General features: G+C 42.1%; 2 protein-coding genes across 3 annotated transcripts; both read right to left on the bottom strand.

The window, feature by feature from the left end:
* Position 1: 1 nt before the first annotated feature.
* gramd1c (GRAM domain containing 1c) lies at positions 2–11,560 on the bottom strand. 2 transcript variants are annotated; one of them, XM_086191891.1, is made up of 18 exons: positions 11,405–11,560; positions 9,692–9,803; positions 9,236–9,359; positions 8,627–8,727; positions 7,346–7,441; positions 7,184–7,264; positions 4,902–5,011; positions 4,672–4,828; positions 4,413–4,572; positions 4,190–4,330; positions 3,389–3,507; positions 3,167–3,309; positions 2,983–3,086; positions 2,543–2,713; positions 1,924–1,990; positions 1,670–1,789; positions 1,319–1,418; positions 2–1,163 (listed from the first exon to the last, which is right to left on the bottom strand). In XM_086191891.1, exons 2-18 carry the CDS (start codon positions 9,788–9,790, stop codon positions 1,095–1,097), a joined length of 1,962 nt encoding a protein of 653 aa, XP_086048017.1. In that variant the 5' UTR covers positions 9,791–9,803; positions 11,405–11,560; the 3' UTR covers positions 2–1,094. The 2 variants fall into 2 exon arrangements, with proteins under 2 accessions (XP_086048017.1, XP_086048016.1); XM_086191890.1 differs by having other exon boundaries at positions 4,190–4,333; positions 11,405–11,559.
* A 303-nt stretch (positions 11,561–11,863) lies between these two features.
* On the bottom strand, positions 11,864–21,239 carry atp6v1ab (ATPase H+ transporting V1 subunit Ab). Its single transcript, XM_086191553.1, has 15 exons — positions 21,105–21,239; positions 18,594–18,697; positions 18,131–18,259; positions 16,916–17,130; positions 16,645–16,782; positions 16,414–16,565; positions 16,148–16,310; positions 15,194–15,302; positions 14,990–15,112; positions 14,271–14,385; positions 14,119–14,182; positions 13,826–14,029; positions 13,628–13,722; positions 13,336–13,507; positions 11,864–12,530 (listed from the first exon to the last, which is right to left on the bottom strand). Exons 2-15 carry the CDS (start codon positions 18,673–18,675, stop codon positions 12,438–12,440), a joined length of 1,854 nt encoding a protein of 617 aa, XP_086047679.1. The 5' UTR covers positions 18,676–18,697; positions 21,105–21,239; the 3' UTR covers positions 11,864–12,437.
* Positions 21,240–22,077: the final 838 nt, after the last annotated feature.

The raw sequence follows: 22,077 nt of genomic DNA on the forward strand, positions 1-22,077 counted from the left end.
CTGACAATAGACAGTTTATTAAAATAGTGCATTGTGGCAAAAAATGTACAAGAGATTTTTTTTAAACTTTTGTTTTTCGCTGAGAAATTGATACAATTAAATGATACATACAGACAAGGGTGGAGGCAAAAGCGTAAACATCGAACAAGGAGAGGGTGACACCAACAATCGATTGGAAAAAAAAACAAAACACCACGAGTTCAAAGGTCATGTAAGAAATCGCAGAAGAAACTTCCATCTATGAACAGATGAAAGTGCACAGTACCAGGAAAACCTGAGATAGTCTCACTCTTCCTACACGTTTACCGAAATACAACGAATATTCATATTAGGACCAATTCATAGGGCGTAAAACACAAAGAGGAACAGGGTCACAGATTTAATTTTTCACATCACATTTTAAATGAGCTCAGGATGCAGCAGTTTCAGAATGTACTATAAATCTGACGTTTGGAATTTGGCGTGTTTCGTTGCAGTGTTTTCAATCGGGTCGTGGTTACCCACAAAAAAAGAAGCAAACAAACTTATTTTCGTTCAGTGGTTTTTATCATTTTTATTGGAATGAATTAAAAATAAAGAACATCTAAAATGTAGCCTTGTGTAAGGCACTTGTGCAAAAATTAAAATGTGCAAAAGTGTAAATGGAAAAAAAATGTTTTAAACCTGCTCACCTGCTGACAATAAAATAAAAAAAAAAGTAAAAAAAAGTAGTGTTAGATGTGGCGCCAGTTTCAGAATATTGGAAAGTGTTAACTGAAATCCAGTTCTCCCAGTGGAGACCTACTGGTCCTACAGAATCCAAACCACAGCTCCGTGTACTGCTGCTGATGATGTAAATTCCCAGCGCTCTGAAGACATCCTGGCACCTGATGCCACCCCAGCAGCTCTGGGATGTGCAACCCCTGGCAACACATGGCATACCAGGGGGTCTTGGGACATCTGCATGGCAACATCACTGGGTGGTATCTCTTTCGTGAAGAGACACTTCAATCCTGCATTCACAATCCCCCCCCACCCCACCCTCAACCCCCCCACCTCCATCCCGCAGCGGGGTTAAGGAACAGCTAGCTGTTCACCAGTTTGAGGCGGAAGCCTCAATGCGGCGGTGCAGTTTGATTGGCCAAAGCAAAGTTCTGCTGCAGCAATATCAGAGACATGCGGAGCTGTGAGGAAAAGAAGAAATCGGTCAGCAACTAATTTCACTTGTGTTCTCAATAGAGCTCATTTATGATGAGTTCTGCTGGCTGGAAAGTGCCGAAATAACGTCAAAAGAGAAGGAAAAAAAGGTTGCTGTGGGTTGCACCAAGGACTGTCCTACCTGTTCTAAGAGAACGATAGAGTCCTGCAGGACTGTTTTTAGCAGATGCATCTCCTCTCTGGTCCTAAATCCCTGTCTAGGTCCATATTCTGGCCCCATGCTGTGTAAAGGAAACATTATTCTGATGACTTGCTGCATGAAAGCAGCAGAAGACAGAAGAAAAAAAAATGATGCAAAGTTACATAAGCTCATTTACTGAGTCATTAGGACAAGAGCTCCTGTAGGTGGGCAGCTTAGACGCCACGGACAAAAAGGTTCAGGAAGACAAAAACCCCTTTGTCCAGTCCACCCACACCTGAACTCAAGCTGTCTCTGAGCAATCCTGCAGATATGCACAGCTGATTGTCTGACCTGACGTCACTCCTCTCCCTCAGACGGTGCTTGGCGCTCAGGTACATGCGGTGGGCGATGTCCTCCATGGCCCACAGCTTGAAGAACAGGACCAGATTGATAACGGCCAGAATCCCCAAACTGAGAAGACACAGACGGCATACGGCACTGAATCTAATCTTCACACATCGTCTCGCGCCAGCTACGGTGAGTAAAAAGACCGGTAAACCTGCATTCCTTCTACAAGCCACAAACCACCCACATTGTTGACTTACATCAAACTTATTCCAGCCACGATGGAGAAGACGCTCCATCTGTGTGAGCCGTTCACCTCGGTGGGACCTGAAACACAAACACAAGTTTCAGTAAAACATCAATCAGTATTTAATTATTCTTAATTTCCTGTTCTTTTGGTTGTTTGTTTTACAAAGCCCTGGACTGCCTGCAGAGAAAGAAAAATTAATATTTTTTTGACCACAAGAAATAAGTTGTTCCCATGCTTGATACAATTTTTTTTCTCCCCATGGCAAGTCAGGGCAACGTTTGTTTTTTTTAACATTAAAATTAACGACTTTACTCCTCACCGTTATATTTTAATCCATCTTTTCTGTTGTCTAAATCTGGACCTGCGTTCCAATTCCCACATTTTTATGTCTTCTCACCTAGTAAATATTTGTCATAATTAAACTGAATGTTTGATCCTGAAGAGTTGCAGATAAATAAAGATCATACATTGGCAAGCAAAAAGAAAAATCACGTAGGACGTAAAAACAAAACTTTTGATTTGGTCAACATCGAATGTTGTGTGAAACACTGAAAAGATCACATTTGTGTCAGATTTATTTCTTGAAGAGTGCGGATGGCGAAATCACGACTGATGATGTCATCACTTACCCATGGTGCCATCTCGGTGCTGGTCAGGGTCTTGCCCGTACTGCTTGTTGGGTTTCATGTGTTCAGAGAGAGTCCGGCTGTAGGTCCGCCTCCGCCTCCTCAGCCCACCCATCTTCCCAGAGTCTCCCCCGCCTTGATTCATCTCTGCCTCTTCCTCCAGCAGTTCCATTTCTGCACATCACCATAACAAGACGTCAGATGCAAATACGGAGCAGGGACAGATGGATAAGTCACCACGCGGTTTCTGGGTTTAAAGAAATGATGTCAGCTTAATGGGAACATAAAAATCCCTCTGACAGTGAACGTAACTCAAGTGTTCTGGACACTAAAGGGGCTGTTACGGTTGCCTTTACAGCTGTAATGAGATTCATATCAGATTAGAGATGTCATAAACCACGAGCTAAGAAGAGCAGACAGTGAAGTGCTCCTCTTTTACTCACCCAGCTGTCTGAAATAATCTTCGATGCCACTCCAGGAGTTTTTAGTGATGAATGACTTGACCAAACCCCATGGCTGCTTCTTATATTTCACATCAGTGTACACCCTAGCAGCACAAGACACCTTTAAATGTCAGCCACATGATAAAAAATGTCACGTCAACCGATAGAAAAATGTCACTATTACCTTAGTCGACATTTCCGCTTGGAGCTTCTTATGATGTAGTATCGATTTTGAGTGTAAAAGTAGTCGTGATAAGGTACATCGTGAGTGTAAACCTCCGAGTCCACCAGGTAGTACTGTCCCTCGCTGGATTCCTTGTACCTCGTCTGAGTGATCAAAAATCACAGCTCAAAATGCTGTCATTTCTTCAGTGTTCACGCAGCATTTACGATGACGTAAACACACCTGGTTCTCTGTGGCGGTGGAGAACTTGCCGATCAACGGGTTGCTGATTGTTATTGTGTAGTTGAGACTTCGCTTCATGTTTCCTGAGGCGTCTTTCAGCCATGGCGTGAAGCTGGCGTCTGAGAACACAAAACAGTGAGCCTCACTCAATGAAGGACTTTATTTCTTTTCCTCTCAATGTAGTCTTCCAGGTTTCAAGTAAAACCTGGAAGTTATGCTAGATGCACAATTTATCAGGAGCCTTCACTATTTGCTTCCTACCTGCAAGACTAAAGTGAGGGTTGAAAAGTCCTAAGTCACGTAAGTCTCATAAAGCCAGCCCCTACAGGATTAAACTTTTTAATTTGTCTGTAATTGTTGAAGTCAAAATTGCTTGTTTTTGCAGCAGCTTTTTTTTTTTTTTAAATTGTGACAAAATTTGCTGGATTTTTTCACAGTTAAATTGCAGGAACAGGTCAAATTTGTGATTTGATATAAAAACTTCAATTAGCTGAGGGAAAAAAAAAACCTCAGCCCCAATCCTACCTGTAAGTCTAATTTAAGAATCACATCAAATTCCTTCCTAAGATAAATAGTTCATCCCTACAAAGCAGAAATGAAGAATGCAGCATCTTTCACAGTTTTGCAGCAAAACAGAGTTTTTGCAACCAAAGTGCAGGATCTTTTTAAATACGCAAGCCCCTGCATATTCCAGAGTTTGGGTGATGTTGCATCCTTATGCAATCACAGAAACGCAATTTTCTGGAGAGACTGGGAAGCTATGAACCTTTCATGAATGAGGCCCAGTTGTGAGGGACTTACTGGTTATCTTTCTGACGTCCATGAACCTGCGGATGAAGCTTGAATCTGTGAAGAGCAGCTCAAACATCTTACTAGCGCTGATGTGGAAGACTTTGTTCAGATAAAGTCGACCGTGCACCTGCGACTGGCCCACTCGCTCCTCTACTGAAATCAGGGAGGGGAGATAATGAGGCCGTGGAAATATACATCTCTGAAACAAGGACAGGCAGTCGAAGCTTCTCACCCTCCTCGACGCTCTCTGATCCGCTCTGCTCAGACACGCCGTTTTCGTTGGCGTTGAGGTCCACAGACAGAGAGGAGCGCTTGGAGACTCTTTCTGGAGCTGAGCGGTCCAGTGATGGAGCGGGACTACGTCGTTGAGACTGAACGCTGCGGGAGTCATCCTGTTGGACAGTGATGCAAAAAAAAAAAAAAAAAATCAACTAAATTAAAAAAAAAAAAAAAATGAATACACACATTATGCAATTTAAAGGTTTTAATACCCCGTTGGCAGAGCTGTGTGAGCCAACAGGGGAGGGGAAGTCCTCCCCTTGAGGTGTAGAGGTCTCTAGTGGTCCCAACTCCACCCCAGGAAGGCGAAGGGAGGGGGTTCTTTCAAAGCGACCCGGGCAGTCATCGCCTCCAGGCTTCACCGTCAGGCTGTAAACAAACAGGTGGTTAAAGGTGCCTCCATTCTACTGGTGTGAGGGACGTTTGGCGGGCCAACGTTTACCCGGTCTGCATGCTTGGTTCTGATAGGCTCTCCATCTCATCATGGCTCAGACCCAGATCATTCCCATAGTGCTGTTTAACCATCTGCCACAACTCCACGCTGGTAAGAGTCTGGAAGTGATGGGAGAATGACAGGGACGCATCATTATCATCATCATCAGGAGAGATTAACCTCCTACAGTAGAAATCACACAAACATGTAACCTGTAACCTGTAACCTGGAAACTTGCAGCCTCGACACGCGGTGTCATTTGCAGTCTACAGTCCAATCTCCATGGGTGATCAGTAGCATGCAAACCTTGCCTCTACTTCCTTTGTGTTAACCCTTGACTGCCCAGAGAAACTCAACCTGAGCTAAATCACTAAAAAAACGAATACGCACATGGAATAAGTGAATAGCATCAGTGCGAACAGGAGTTCAAAGCAAATCAATGAGTCCCTTTTAAAAAAAAAATGGTTCAAAATTAAAAATGAAAGTCACTTCAAGTGGAAGAAAATCAAGGTCTGTATGATGTCCTGGTCTGTTTGTTCATTAATTATTTTTTGCCATACGGAGCCGCATCTGGGGTTTGAAGTCTGTAAGTTTTAGTTTAAAACACAGATAAAGTTTATAATCTGTCAACACGGGCTTTACTTACTTGTTAGAGGACATTTCCCCGCAGCTGTGAGCTCTAACATACGGTCAAACAGCGGCCTGTTACCTGGCCACACCGACCACTGCTGCAGGCAGGAAGTCACAACGAGTTCACCCACGTTCGGAAGCTCCGCCCACTTTCACACCGACATACACAGGTTTAAAAGGAAAAGCTCCGGTCCGAGAGTTAAAAAAAAAAAAAGCTGCGTTGTTTTTGCTCTAGTTTATAGAAATAATATTTAAGTTTTAGCTCCCACACGAGCAGCAGCAGCGTTAAAGGTCGTCAAGCCGCTCGTCCGTGTAAGCGAGTCCTCGTCGCCACACCCGAGGAGGTCAATGAACTTCTGACGGTATTGTTGACATACAGGTGTTTTTGCTTTAAACCCCGAGAGAGAGAGAGAGAGAGAGAGAGAGAGAGACAGAGAGAGAGAGAGAGAGAGAGAGAGAGGCAATTGTATCTTCATCATCCTCAGGTTTTTCTTGATGTCTGCGCTGGTGCCATAGTTTCCATTCACGCTCGTGAAAAATATGAGAAGTGTTGTTTTCTGGCTTGTTTGTAAACGTTATGATGATTTTTATTTTTAAACCTCATAAGTTTGATTTTTGAGTCGAAATTCGAAACTCAAATCTTCTCAGTCGTGACCAGTTTGCTGTGGCAGTGTAAACAGACTGAAAGGGTTCTCTATTTAATTTTTAAATCTGATTTAACTACTATTACTTGTGATGATATCGAATCTGCAGGAACCAGCAGAAGTGATGGTTTTCTATGTCACACAGATACAATAATGTCACAGAGCAGACTCGCCAGCGCATAGAAAAAAAGAAAGTACGACACCCACAGCTTTTGAACATGTGCTTGGATTTATAATGAACACCTGTACTGAGAAATGTCTTCATCAGGCCATCGCGTGATGTTTTACTCATCAACAATCTCATCTGTCGCACGTGTCTGTGCTCACATCTCAGCACCATCTAATGTGCCTGAGCCCGATTTGTTTTTTGAATGCTGTTTTATGTTTGGTTTTAATGTCTTCGATCTACATACATAACTGAATATTATCTACCCTGCTAAATTATTGCAACAACAACTGATGTCATTCAAGCCTTAAAGTTCGTGTGACGACATCTTTAAAAAAAAAAAAAACAATCAGCTGTCAAAGACATTTGATTTGTTTTTGCCAGTGTTTTCAGAGTCAATCCCGGCCGTTGGCCGTCTAGACTTTATTCAGACACGTGAGCTTTTCTAGTTTAAGACCTGATGGCCTCGTCTTCCCTCCCGACACGCACGCAGGTGAATTGATCCTGCATCATAATAAACAGTATCTCGGTATGCTGAGCAGTAATGGAAAGCTTTGTGGCTCCAGATCTTGACCCTCCACACAGCCTGTGATAACCTGACAGGAAGGGCGTCTGTGACTCGTACTCTGGACTGATTAGATCATGGGGGTAATGTCGCAGGGCTGCTGGTGCTCCAGGACACTTATTTACAGTAAAAGATACGTGGTGTCAGGTGTGTGATGTGACAAGATGATAGGACTTGTGAGACAGGGCTGCTTTTGTTCTCCCGCGTCACTGAGGTATTGATGAATCGATCAGTGTGTGTGTGTGTGTGTGTGTGTGTGTGTGTGCGCGTGCACAAGGGGGATTACCTTTTCCAGCAGTATGTTTTGCCACAAGCGGAAAATACCCAGGTAACTTTTCTCTCTGGCTGAGAAGGAGGTGAAGAAGTACTGCGGGTGAAGGCACATAAATACAGTAACTGATCACGCGTGTGAGAAGAGTTGGAATGATCACGCCGCTCGTCATCCTACCCTCTCCACGCTGGTGCTGATCTGGATAGCGTTTGGAATCAGACGTGCCGTTTTCTCTCTGGTCATGTTCTTGATGTCTTTAAGATTCAGGGTAATCTAGAAAATGGGTGAAATATTACATGTTTCTCACTGGATACTGTAAAAAATGAAAAGCCTTCATTATATTTTGTTATATCCAGTAAATCCTGCAGCTCCTTGTTTTCCCTCTGCCATTGTTACTCCTGATTGCGTAACTGTTGCGCCTGGATTTTCCTGTTGTCTCTGGGGGACTGACACCAAAACCTGAACTATATCTGTGTAGGGTTGATATATTCCTTCATTAAAAACTAATTAATTTTTTTTCCTTACTCCTGTCACCAAGTAGATTTTCACCGAGAGTTATTTGGGTTATGTAAATGAATAAAGAAAAAGGAGGACGCATGCTCAACAACAGACTCTTTACTCACTCCAGTTATGGCACGCTTGTCCATAAATAAGAGATATGGTACTGTAAACATAAATACATTTATAGTGAACAAATAGCTCAGAGCCTTTAACGTTGTGACTGTGTTCACTTGTTAGGATTTCTCATTGGGAACTGACCAGCAACTGCTGATGAAATGCAAGTAATTCTTCATCTTCTTCTTCATCAAATCTGTTTTCGTCTGGAAAATGAGGCACCTCTTTTTGAGCCTTAACATGCTAAAACACGTGACTTCCTTGCCAGGCATCAAGCCGGATGAAATTTGACATTTTATTGGTCTCCTGAATGAGTATACAAAAAAAAAAAAAAAAAAAAAGCCTCTACGGCGCCCCCTAGAAATTTTCACAACAATTTTCACTGGCCAAATGTTTAACCTGCATGAAAGAAATTCGGTAGGCAGGTCCGCTGGTGTCTTGACATCAACCCAACAGGAAGTCCAGCACTATGTTTTGGATTTTCCTGTAATTTGGGCCATTTCCTGTGGTCAGATCAGACTTTGACAAATGCGTATCGTTCATATCTCCTCAAATTTGGTGACTGCATGATGTTAAAACCCAAAGCTTTACTGTTCTGGTCACATGATGTGATCATCGTGGCCCAACTGACTTTGATCCTCACATTATATAAAGATTTATATCATCCTGTAACGCCTTAAAATACAAAACAGTTAAATGGAAGCAGAAATGGACCAAAATGCATGTTTGTCTTTTTAAATATTAGTTAACCTCTCTTGGAAGGCATGAGAAACACTGACTTATGCTGGTGCGGATGAAAGCGCAATCTCCAGCGCTTCAGTTCAACTTCCTCCATCTTATTACCTTTGTACCCCAAAAGACGTTGCTGTAGAAACCGAGCCAGTTCTCCGTGAGGTAGAGGCGTCCCTGAAGGAGGATGTCTCGCTGGAGGGCGCACGGGTAGTCTGAGAGAAAATACACAAGGCTGCTGAAATCACCTGTACGAGGGCGCCCGAGCTGTTCTGTACTATGACTTTACTGCGAGTACAGAGAAGTACTTCGATGTGCGCAGCATGTGTATGAAGTAGCTCAGTATTGTTGAAGTCTTGAAACAAAACTTCAACACAAGATGTTTTGTCATGGTTACATTCAAAATTGCTTTTGTGTATTTGTTACAAGATGGACACTCATTTTCCGATGTTTTCGGTACACTTGGTGGAATAATAATGTGCCTCAACAGAACCACAAATTACAGCCTGCAACGCAACTGTTCAAACAAATCAACATCTCTCTAAAGAGATCCAATAAAAACAACACTTTTGTCCTAATTACGGGAGGATTTATTACTGAAGCGTTGCATATGACTGCATTGGATCATTAGCCAGTGAGAGTACATGATAAATGACTCTCTAAGGAGTGAATATTGGCATTATTTATGCCTGGATAAAGGGGGTAAACATTAGTGCAACTCACCCAATAAGAGTTTCTCTGACTCGGGCACTTCTTTGAACAACTTCTTAAACTCGTCACACCTCTGTTTGTAAGAAGGCAGAGGGGTCTGAGGCGCTGCTAGACATTGTCCCAGGAGTTCTGGACCCTGAGAGATGAGACCAATAAGTTTACAGAGACATGGAGGCAGCATTTGTCACATTTTGTTAAGTGGTTCAACAGGTTCTGTGCAGTCAACAGGTAAAAGCCTGAAAAGAGGAAGACAACTGAAAAAAGGCAGCCATGGATGGCCTCATTGGTCTTTGCATCAGGGGCAACCCCACTTGAGTGAGGTGGAATATGAATTTAGCCACTAGGAGGTGACAATTTTCCTCTAGTCAACCTGTCACAATTAAAAGATTAAGTGGAGCTTGTAGTTTTGTCATATTTAGTCTGAGGTTTTTTTCATATCTATGTTTGTTTTTTGTTTTGTTTTTTTACCTCATCCTCCTCGGAGCTCCACCTGATATCGGCCAGCGATGCTGTCTCATCTGTGACATCATCACTGCCAACACCGGACCGGTTGGATAACTGGTCCATCTGATCTAGGGTGCTGCTTGGTTTAAAAAAAAAGAAAAAAAAAGAAAAGAAATTAGAGTATGGGTCAATCTCCCTGACACTAATAGTCAACAGCCAAAATATCAATCGATGCAATGAGCCTATGTCATTAAAGAGGATGTAGTGTTTGGTTAAAATGGCCCGCATCTAAAAACTACAGTGCACAACAATATGACATCGTCAGATCCAGATCAATACAGCATCTTAATTCGATTATTTCTATAATCAACATTCAATCAAACTTAATCAAAATCATTCACAACCTTCTGAGTTATTCTGCCTGTAGACCAAGTCTGTCACTTGCCATTATTGCAGTGCCAGCCATTATAAAGCTGTTTAAACACTTCAATCAATATTTGAACGTAGCTAATAAGACAAACTTCATTATTCAAATAGCTGTCAGCTTAAGGGCGTAACATTATTTGTGACTGTAATTACCTTTAAGCACCTGAAATTGCTTTCCAACAATCTGGAAAAAGTAAAAACTAAATCACCTTTAACTTTTCTGTTTATTCTGAGAAATCTTAGGCAAGTCATAATTGAAAATACATCGAAGCGTAGAGGGAAAAAATTCATTCTACTGACAAAACATAACTTGCTAGTTAAAGATTGTTTCTATAGAAGCTGTTATTGCAAAAAGACAGTAGAAGCCCAGTTAAAGAAGATAAGATCATAGACTTTTCAGATTAAAATTCTGAAGTATTAGATTTAAAAAGAGGAAAGTAGTTAAAATAGAAAGTATTGGATTAGAAGTCATAAATAAAACTTTTAACGTGTCACAATTTTGACACTAAAAAAACCCCCACAAACTCAGGCTCATTCTGTTGTGTCATAAACGTTGAGTTTGAGATAAAAGTGTTTAGTTTGAGATGTTTTTTTTTTTAAATGGAAGAATTTTTTAAAAAATGTCTGATTGCAAAATGGATGAGTAGTTTTTATTAAATTAAATTCAGACGAAACGTTTTCAAAGGAGACAGTTTTGTCTTTCTTTTTGTTTTCTGGCGGAAATGGACTTCCGCTTACGGAAACTGTTGTTGTTTTCAACTTTAAACGTGCATTTAAAAAAAAAATTTTTTGGACGAACGTTCACAGTCTGTCCAAGCGGAGGAGAAAGCGGACTCTGTTGACCTCTAGTAACCCCGCCGGTGAATGTCATCAAACTGGGAGATCCAGCAGCAGCAGCGGCGTCACAGGGGAAGTCATTACTGCACCTGAACTGGTTGGACGAGGAAGCCAACGCGGACAAGAACATGGCTATTTACACGCTTAAATGTTCTTCTTCCAACATTTGTAAGTTAAAGGGGAAAAAAAACCCACATATCCAGATGATTATCTGAACTTGAACATCCTATCGTGCGTTTATCGCGTGTTGAAAGACGGGAACTATCTTTCGACGTGGATTTCAAAAGTCGTGCCAAATAAATGGAGATAACAAAAGTTTGTCATCAGGTGTGTGTGTCCGCGGGAATATCTTTAAAACTCATGCGTAAAAGCACACACACACACACTCCACCAGTGGCGCACTGGAGGGGGTGTTGGCGCGGGTGTATCTTTCGCGCATTTCTACATTATGTTAAGAGAACAAGCGAGACCTACCTGACACGGAGCGGACCCAGGATGTCTCTCCTTCCTCCTTGACCCACTTAAACACCAGTGCGGCCTCTCTGATTGGGTTTAAGAGCTCTCTGGGAGACTGAAGCGGGTTTGTTGCAGGCGCATCTCGTCCGGCCGGAGGAACAAACCTTTAGGGAGTTGTCAACTCGCGGGTGACGCTCATTGGTCTTCACATGACTAGTAAAGGGCTCCAAAATGACTTCTACCATCTTTCGTTCAAGCCCCCACTCCTCTGTATTGAGCCCAATGGCGTCATGTACTCGCAGGTATATTTCACTGAATTTACTTCTGTAGTGTGTGTTTTTGGTGTTTGAAAATAAGATCACTTATTTGCATTAATTAAAACTGCTTAAATAAACTAATTATGAGCAGGCACCTGTAGGGCAGATATGAGGAGAGACCAGTTCTGCAGCGACATTAAACACATAGTTCTTCCTCACTTTTTTTTTTTTTTTTATTCTTTATGGAGTACAATGATGAAAGTATTCACACGCTCACACAGCAAGGTACACAACACTGCACGGCATGAAATACAACCATAGAAACCGAAAAAACAAACAAAAAACAAAAACAAAAGATAGAGAACGATAAAGCCTTTACATTGATGCGCTGGCAATAAATAGACTGATCTCATTTAAATCTTCTGTACAAGATGGTCCGTGAGTTACAATACATCAACCCAACAATCCCCTGGAGGAAAAGCAACATGGATACAGACAGGAAGAATAACACGCACGCACGCACACACACACACACACACACACACACACAATAAATGACCATGCAGAGGATCCAGAGTAAGCCTACATGAGGCTACGAATAATAATGAATACAGTACATCTTTCTCTTTTCCCTCCACATGAATCTCACACACACACACACACAAACACACACACAGGATCACAGGGAAGCACGCAGCAGGTTTTTTTGGTGGGGGGACAGAGGGAAGTGGAATGTGATTGAGCAGTGGAGGGGGAGGAGTGGGGGAGGTCAGCAGAGATGATATCAGCAACGTTTATTCCTCCAACGTACGGAAGCCGTTCTGCATGTCCTCCAGCAGCTGTGCGTACTCGGCCTTGATCTTGGCTTCGCCGTCCTTCACCGGATCCTAGATCGAAACAGAAAATCATTTTGTATAGCGTGAACACAAAGAACACACCTGGAATATACAAGTTAATTCCCTGCCGTCTTGCTTATTTATTAAGAAATGTAAGTTTATGTCATTTAATCAGCGTTTCTTTGTTTTGCCCTCATGGGATTTTTTCCCCCTTAATATATAAGAGAAACTGAACTGAACCGAACCAAACCTTGATACAAAAAAAAGGAATACAAAGGAATTAGTAAAGTAGAATAATATTAACACAAAAATACGATGCTAAATACATGTTCAAATCATTCATTTATTCAAATGGTAAAATTGTAAAGAACATGAAATTTTCTACCCGTATAACAGCAAGTGGATTTCATTAACACTTATGGATAATTAGATTAGAATAGAGATTAGCCGGAATAAATTGGGATTTTTTTTGTTTAATGGGACAAAAAAAGTGGGCCTTCAAGAAGCAAAGGCTGGGGGGCCCTGACCTGAGGGAAAAAGTGTACAAATCCAACCAGAACCACTAATAACTTCGTTAATCTCACCAACGAGAGTGCAATTCTGCTATAGTTTGAGTCTTTACCCAATACTTTTAGAAGCACATCAGTGAGTCACACTGCTGCATGACTTGCAGTGCTTGCCGTTCTGTTCGACCACATCGAACAGGTAATTTCCTCCTGTTTGAGTAACGTCAGCCATCAGCTGCTTGAGCAAACGACGATACGGTGAGATGTCTTTTCAAGTATAATCATTATAACCCTCATCAGTCAACGTCAGCCTGAAGACAAAGCCTGCAAAAATTAAAAGCTGCACGCACCTTGAATTTCATAGAGCTGATCTTGTAGAGGGTCTCTCCCATGTGCTCCCTGATCATGGCCCAGGTGATCTTGTTGTCGCTCTGAGCCGTGGTCTCCACCGCGTGCCGTGCCATGTCGTAGAATGCGATCATGTTTGAGAGAACTCCAACCGTCTTATAGAACGGACAGAACCTGCAGAACACGTAGATTAAACCTCGAAAATGATATAATCCTCTGTTTTTTTCTCTCCAAAATGCCAAATCAGAGGCGAGAGAGAGTAAAAGTGAAAGCGTGCACATGGATGTTTGCTACCTGTCGTAGGGAGTGTAACCGTTCTGCTGCAGGAAGTCGTCTTTGATCAGTTTGGCTACTTCCAGGGTGATTTTATCGGTTTCTGCCAGCGATGCCTATTAGAATATTATTTCATTACTTTTGCTGTTAAATCATCCCATTTTTATACAACACATTTGTAAAATATTTCACAAGGACACAGGAGCCACGTCCACTTACCTTTCCGACGAGCTGCACGATCTCAGCAAGATCCTCCTCCTCCTGCAGGATCTCCTTGGCCTTTGTACGCAGCGGCACAAACTCAGGGAAGTGTTTGTCGTAGTACTCATCAAGGGCACGGGTGTACTTGCTGTAGCTGATGAGCCAGTTGACTGAGGGGAAGTGTTTCCTCTGAGCCAGTTTCTTATCCAAACCCCAGAACACCTGAGAGACGATGGACGCAACAGGAACATTAATAACTACAGAAGGAGATGATTCGGTTCTTCGGGAAAGATCCGGATTTGATCACTTACCTGGACAATTCCGAGTGTGGCTGAAGTAACGGGGTCAGAGAAGTCACCACCAGGAGGGGATACACTGTTGGAACAAAACCAATTGAAAGTTTTTTTTAAACGTTAGGGTCAAGATGTGAGATTTTAAAGACTCTCCCTGTTTGTGTACTCACGCTCCTACGATGCTGACACTGCCCTCTCTCTCCGGGTTACCTAGACACTTCACCCTTCCAGCACGCTCGTAGAAGGAGGCCAGACGGGCTCCCAGGTACGCAGGATAACCACTGTCTGTACACACAGGCGAAAAAAAAACGTTTTATTCATGATAGTACGAGGATTGAACTGAGGTGAATCCTTCAAAAAGGTCCTAGCTCCCTCTTGTGGTGAATTCAAGCATCTTTCATAAGTTAGCGGGAGATAATAACCACGATCATGTTAAGACGGTTACAGCATAGATCAAGTTGCTATTAGAAGATCAAATCCTGTCAATAAATTTTATCTGAGCATAACCTCAGCTTGATTTAGGCATTTGGTTGTTAAACCAAAAGGTTTGTGGCAAAGACACCAATAATCATTATGCATCAGTAAACTCACAAAAAATGTAAAAGCCTTAATTATAACCAATAGCTTTCCACCTTGTTAAATATAAACCCAATAATTACCTAACTAGGTTTTTCTGAGAAAGATGTGAAATCGTATGTTAATTAGCTTGTTAAAAAGGAAATAAATTATTCAGATGTCCTGATCACAAAACAAAAATCCCAAATTATTTTCTCTGTTACTGAATGTGACATTTATCTGGGCCTCCAATCCTGAAATATGGGAGCTTTGATCTGCCTGCAGCTCTTTCTATTATTTTCATCATAATCTCCAGGAGACTCCCCCAACATACCAGCAGGCATCTCAGCCAGACGGCCAGAAATCTCCCTGAGAGCCTCAGCCCAACGGGAGGTGGAGTCGGCCATCATGCTCACGTTGTAACCCATGTCTCGGAAATACTCCGACAGCGTGATTCCTGATAAAAACAAGAGCGTTTATGTTTAAAAATATACTAGACATGCTCTGGTTTTCTATCATGTCTGTCTGTGTCAGGTACCCGTGTAGATGGAGGCTTCTCTGGCAGCTACGGGCATGTTGGAGGTGTTGGCCACCAATGCCGTTCTCTTCATGATGCTCTCAGTCTTTCCGTCAACCTCCATGGTCAGCTGTTGGACAGATAACCGTGTCAGTCACCCTGAATACGGACGCAGTTCAGGTCTAGTCAAGATCATTCCTGCGTCAATGTCGGCTTGGTTGGAATGAGCGCAATATGTCGTTTAGATTTCTGCGACTAGATTCAGACTGCAAGTGTCAGTGCTCGATTCAGATTTATTTCTAGAACTGATTTTTTTTTAAATGTAGATTTCACTTTAGAAGAGAAGCAGAGTGTATATTGTAATAATGGCACTTTGTGGAGCAACAGCCACTACTTTGGTAAATCTATAACCTCGCTGTGCCTCCATCATTGTCTGCCATGTTTGTGACTCCTGCCTGCGTACAAACACCCAAAACAAAACATAAAATATGTTCTTTATCCTACTTAAAAACTCATGATTTCAAATCCTATTTCAAAAGATTGGATGTGACTGTTTACACTGTCATCAAACAATCAGATTTGGGTCACATGGGTGGCGGCCGGGGGTCCGATTTTGGCCCACGTGGGCCCGCAACATGAACCTAGCCTATGTGACCTCCTGTATTTGTGAGCAGATAGAAATATTTCCGATGTGTATTTCTTGGTGAAATTCAACCTCAGTTTTTGCATAACCCTGCTGCCACCAAAAACATGACCTCCTCAGTTGCTTGGCGGGTGTAAAGTCTCTGAAATGGAAAAGTACTCTATCCAGCCAAAACCTCCACCGAGCCCATGTCAAGCTAGAGGCAACACTATATAAACACTAATTACTGGGAAGAGAGCTAAAGTTGGAGGGATTAGACAAATAAATAGTAGCAGCTGACATCATGTATATACACTGAAATTCATTTCTAGGCGAGAGTTGTTGCTACCTACCTCAGGGAAGTCTCGCAGTACTTCGGACATCTCATTACCACGCTCCCCGCAGCCGACGTAGATGATGACATCACTGTTGGAGTATTTGGAGAGGGACTGGGAGATGACGGTCTTACCGCAGCCAAAAGCTCCAGGAATGGCCGTGGTTCCTCCCTGCACACACCTGCAGACAAAGAAAATGTTTGAAAACATGCAGGAGTGTGAAATCCAATCCGATTAAATTTGAAGTGTAAATGTTGAAAGCAGGAGGAGGAGGAGAGGCTCACGGGAAAAGGGCGTCCAGCACTCTCTGTCCAGTCAGCAGCGGGTGATTGGCGGGCAGCTTCTCTGTGACGGGACGCACTTGTCTGACGGGCCACACCTGAACCATGGTGAACTTTTCCTTCACGCCTTCAAACTCCAGCTCCATCACTACATCCTGACATAGAGACACACACGATCAACACAGAGAAACATCGAACAACACACTGGAGGGAGGGTAGGGGTGCGGAACCCACGGAGATATCGTAGTTTCCAGGGGGAGCCACATAGGTGACGGTGCCTCTGTTTTTAGGAGGCAGCATGATCTTGTGCTTGATGAGGGAGTTCTCGTACACCATGCCGTAAATGTCTCCTCCTGTGATGTGACTGCCGACCTAACAGGGAGAAAGAGAGGGGGGGAGAGAGAGAGAGAGAGAGAGAGAGAGAGAGAGTACAAAAAAAAACATCAGTAAGAATTTGAATTAATCAAAAGCTCCAAGAAGAGGAGGTTTGGGAGCAGGCACGTACCCGCAGGCTCTTACAGGGAGAAAAATCCCATTTGAGGTCTCGGTTGAGGGCTCCGATGTTTACACCTCTGGGGATGTAGATACTCTGTGTGAGGTCATTGATGTCCTTTAGGGGTCGCTGGATACCATCAAAGATGGAGCCCATGATTCCAGGGCCCAACTCCACAGAGAGAGGTTTCCCTGTTCGCAGCACTGGATCTCCCACAGACACACCGGCTGCACTTCAGCTCAGGAAAAATCAAAATGAGAATCTGGGCTTGTTTGTAAAATCAACTTTACTGTGTAATAAAGAGAACAAAGAATAGGATTTGCGTATAAAATATTACTTCCGATAAAAACTTTTGTATCCTAGAAAACCATTTATATCATGTACCGTTAAGACCGGCTGGAAAAAGTTGAAATGAAATTACCCATTTATTTATACTCTATAGTTGGAGCCACATGCTTGTTTACTGCCAAATCTAAATCAGCAAGGAAGAAAATGTCATGACAGGTTCATATTTCCGATCTTATTTAAATGGTCTTTTTACTATGGTAGAATAAATATTCTGGATTAAAAATCCGATAAAATATCAAAGTACAGAAAGAATAGAATGACTATGGTTAAGTGCAGAGTGCTGCTAAAGTAAAAATTAAAAAAAAAATTGTCTTATGCTTAACAGGTATCCAAAATATTAGCGTGTTCTTTTCCCCCCCTGTGCTTCACCCCTCCACCAAGTTTGATGGGAATCGGCTTGGTGGTTTTTGCATAATCCTGCTGAATACATAAAGCTGACTGGCTCATCTGTCTCAAGGGGCTTAAATGGAAAGTCTGACAAATTTTCAGGCCATCTTCTACACATGGTTTCCTGGGTAATTACCTCTCTGAGTGTGCGTATCCCTTCAAAATGTTTGTAAAAGGTAAATCCCTAAACATTGTGGAAGTTAAGAAAGTTGCGGTTCCTCTGGCCAGAAAGACTGCGATGGGAAGTAGTTGGCGGAACAGAATCTCCTCCTTATTTCTGTTTGACTAAAATATCATGTGAGCTTCTTTGTTTCAAACCTATTGACAGAGACAAGACTGCTTTCAAATACCCGTTTGTTTTCAGGGCACGTGCAGGGCGGATAGCTTGTGAGGAGATATTCGCTGGAGTAGAATCGCTGACTCACTCTTCAGAGGAAAGTATACTTAACAGCAGCTATAAAAGAAGGCTGGAGAGCTGAACAGTAAGGATACATGTCTCCTCGTAGACCTGGATGGTGGCCATGTCTCCTTCCAGCCTAATAATCTCCCCCACCAGCTCGCTGTGGCCGACGCGAACCAGCTCATACATGGCAGCTCCCGCCATGGCTGTAGCCGTCACCACTAGAAAAGCAATCCAGGTAAACAATCTAGTCTAAATGCAGCTCAACAAACATAACCCAAAAAGACAAACACACACACGGGGGCACAGATCTGTCTTGTTTTATCTCCTGAATATTATTGCTCCAGAGGTGGAGAGATGTCTCAGGCTAGCCACAAGAAACAATAAATAAGACAAATATGTGCACAGTGTAGCAGCCCTGTCTTTGTTCTGGCATCTGGAAAACTACTGAAAAGGGAACGAGTTAAAAGTATTTCTTCCTTCCTGATTTCTCAACTCTATTCAAATTCAAAGTACAGGAAGAATGCGATTTCAGGTCGAGTGTGTGGTGGCAACCTGGTCCGGAGACTCCATGAACGTATCCAAACTGGCTCTCTCGCTCCTCATCCCTGATCTTGGGCAGCTTGGACATGTCCATCTTCACAGGGTTGGTAGTCTAACTGGAAGGAGAGAAGGACAAGAAAACTAAACATCAAGAACAACTACGGAACAATGTTTGACCACCAAAATCTTTTTGTTTTGTCTGAAAAGTTCTGGTGGACATTTGTGTCAAATTTGTAGAAATTCCTTCACGTCATTCCTTCTACGTTGTGCACATGTGAGGTGACAGTGACCTTAACCTTTGACCCCTAAAAATCTCTTCAGTTCACCTTTAAGATGTTAATCCCCTTAATGGTGTTCTAGAGATACTGCACAAGTGAGAACGGGACCATGGCTCCCCTGCAGTGTCTACGATCAAGAACATCACACGAGTCCACATTTTAATTCTTGAGGATTTTTAAAGTAACTATGAGCACTGCCTGGGCAAAAATTTAAAAAGCGGAATCTGGATGGAAGGATGTATTTTTTAATGCAGCGGTTCACCATAGTTGACAACAAATTTAAACTAATTTTCCTGACAAAGAAAAACACACCAATTCAAGTAAAATGACAGCTTTTACTTTAATCCACACACAACTATTTGCCTGGCGCCTTGGTCGTGGCACCCCCTGATGTAACCATGGAAACCTCCAAGAGACTACAACCACATCACTGCTCACGACTCCAAATGTCTCACAGTTGCTCCCCTGGTCTCCTCTACCTCTGCTGCATATCCAGTAGCACTGTGCAGCCAGCAAGACCACAGAGGGGGAACCCACAGAGCGCCACCTTCCTCTTTTTCTAACTGCACGTATGCAAGTACAGCAGTAGAGTCTCCAGTGGTTTGCTTCTGGCAATCAACACTAATTCATTTATTATTTCTAATTTCATGGATATGCCACATGCAGGAATAGCCTTCATACAGGGTGTCATCAGTCGTGACTGCCTGCAGATAATGTGTTCAGAGCTGCTTCATCGGCAGCCATAGATCTCTGTCTCTCTCTCACACGCACACACAAACACACACATATCCAGCCATGTTGCATCAATTTGGAAATCTCCCTGGTGCTTATTCTCCATCTCGCATCACACACACACTCACGACAACATGCATGCCCTTTCCTGTCCTTCGCACTGATGTTCAAATCTTCCTGTTTACGCTAGGCTGCCTCTAGCAATCTGTGCAAGAATAAAGCAGCTCCACCAATGGCTCAGTAGAAGAACTACAACCCTAATGTCTAATAATCTCACAAAAACAACCACTTTTCATGTGCTTTCTCTGTGTTCCTCGATTATGCAGTGTGTTTACAAGTAGGCCTGCACTGTTGCATCACTGCTGATACTTGTGAAGACCCTCTAATTAGCAGCATACCGAGGAGATAAGAGGTATTGTTCTCAGGATTTAATCAGCTCAAGCTCCCAGTCAACATGCTTGATTAATGAGACTTCCACCCATCAAACTGAATTCTTTTTTTTTAATCAATAGCAAAATTATGTTAAGAGATAGATATAAGATATATTAGATACAAGTATAATAGTCATATATTAGATATAAAATGCATTAACACCTTTCCCATAATGCAGCCTGAAATATTAAGAATGACACTTGATCATATGATCCAGGCACATGACTGACTGGTCTGACTCTTTCAGGAAGTGGAACATTGGCATGGTGCAAAACTGGGAAGTACAAATTATGAGTGTGAGCATAAATTTGTCACTTCTACTACAATCTTAAACAGAAAATTGGGATATATTTATTTTGATCCTACTATTGATGTGTGAAATTGTCTTCAACAAATGGAAAGTCAAATTTAAAGTGAAAGCACAACTCCAACGGTAACACTGTGTGTGTTGTAATTTAGGAACATGGTTTCAACTATCTGCATTCATCATTGGACACTTGAGGTTCAAAAATCAGTGAGAAACAGAAAGTACCTGAAGGTTACATGGTTTAAAAATAGGCTTCTCACAAAGAAATGTTACATGTCACAGTAAAGTGAGATGATGTTGACATGCTGATGTTAAACGTTAACTCATTAAAGAGCTAATCTAAACCTCAGCTTTATTATATTATGCAGTAAGTAGACACACGATGATTCAGGAGTTAACCGGGTTGTGGTGAATATCATTGCTGGGCCATCCAACATCTCTAAACGCGGGGTATTCTGTTTGACAGCTTTCAGCGAAAACTGCCAAGCTAACACTATGAGAAGTGTCTAAAATACAGCACATAAATACGCCTGTCAACAAATTCTCACTTGGGGTCAATAGCAATTGCAACATAAGGTAGTATCTTGGTTATTCGATACAATGAAAATGATAGCAGGACTGGTCTCTTGGCCTGGGAGAGAAAAGCTGGCTCTGCCGTTTTTGGTGCAAAGGGTTAGCTAGCTAGCTTAATTAATACGTTATTATTCATCTACTCTCTAATGTTTTCTAATATCAAAACTGCACCGTGCAGCTAAAGGAAAATGTATTACATACCGTCTGGTTGTGAAGTGGTGGTTTGCTGTCTTCCGTCGAGGAAAACGATGCGTGCTGCGATGCGTGACAGCAGACTGTGATCAGCTGACTTCATTCACTCGCTGCTCGGTTTTAGCTGGAGCCCTGCAACTGCCGCCATTTTGGATCCGCCCCGGGATGCCGCAAAGATGTTCACGTGCAGCTGCAGGACAGGACTCTTCCTCTGCTGCGACCTGGATACCTACTGTATGAGTGACTCTGTTTCATGAAATACTGTATATTCTCATCATCATTTGCTGTATTATTGTGTGCAAGGTTAAGTTTCCAACCGTAATCTCAAATATAATCTGGCAGTGGAAAAGATAGTAATTTAAAGATTTACCCTTAATTTTAGGTTTATTTTTGAGTTTGCTTCATTCGAAGTAGATTATATGTTGTTATGATATACAATAAAATACATTGTATTGCTTATGTTGTAAGGAGTTTATCTCCTCTTTATTGAATATCTTTGTAGCAGCATTTGAGCCAAAATGGAGTCACAAACCCTAATTATTTCTTATTTATATTTACTCCATATTTCTTTAATTGGAAACGCAGGAAATCTATGAACTTGAGCAATATATTGTCAGAGGCTGGTTCTTTTTATGTTTTCATTTTTGTTATGATGGTATAGTTGAACAAAATTTATATATATATATATATATATATATATATATATATATATATATTTATTCATTTATTTATATATGTGTGTGTGTGTGTGTGTGTGTGTGTGTGTGTGTGTGTGTGTGTGAACATACATATATGTCTGTTATTTAATTATTTGTGACTTTCCCTTTGAATAACTGCAGACGGTTCCAAATCTAATATTATTTAACGCCCTGAGCTGGAGCTCGCAGGTTTTCCTGCAGTTTACATTATGTCGTCTCATTCATTATGAATAGCAGATCACTTAACGACAGGAAAATGCAGTATTCTATACACATAAATATGC

This window comes from Aulostomus chinensis, chromosome 21, assembly GCF_037954235.1.
Source record: "Aulostomus chinensis isolate RoL2024-O1b breed Wild chromosome 21, RoL_Achi_v1.0, whole genome shotgun sequence".
In the NCBI taxonomy this organism is placed as follows: Eukaryota; Metazoa; Chordata; class Actinopteri; order Syngnathiformes; family Aulostomidae; genus Aulostomus; species Aulostomus chinensis.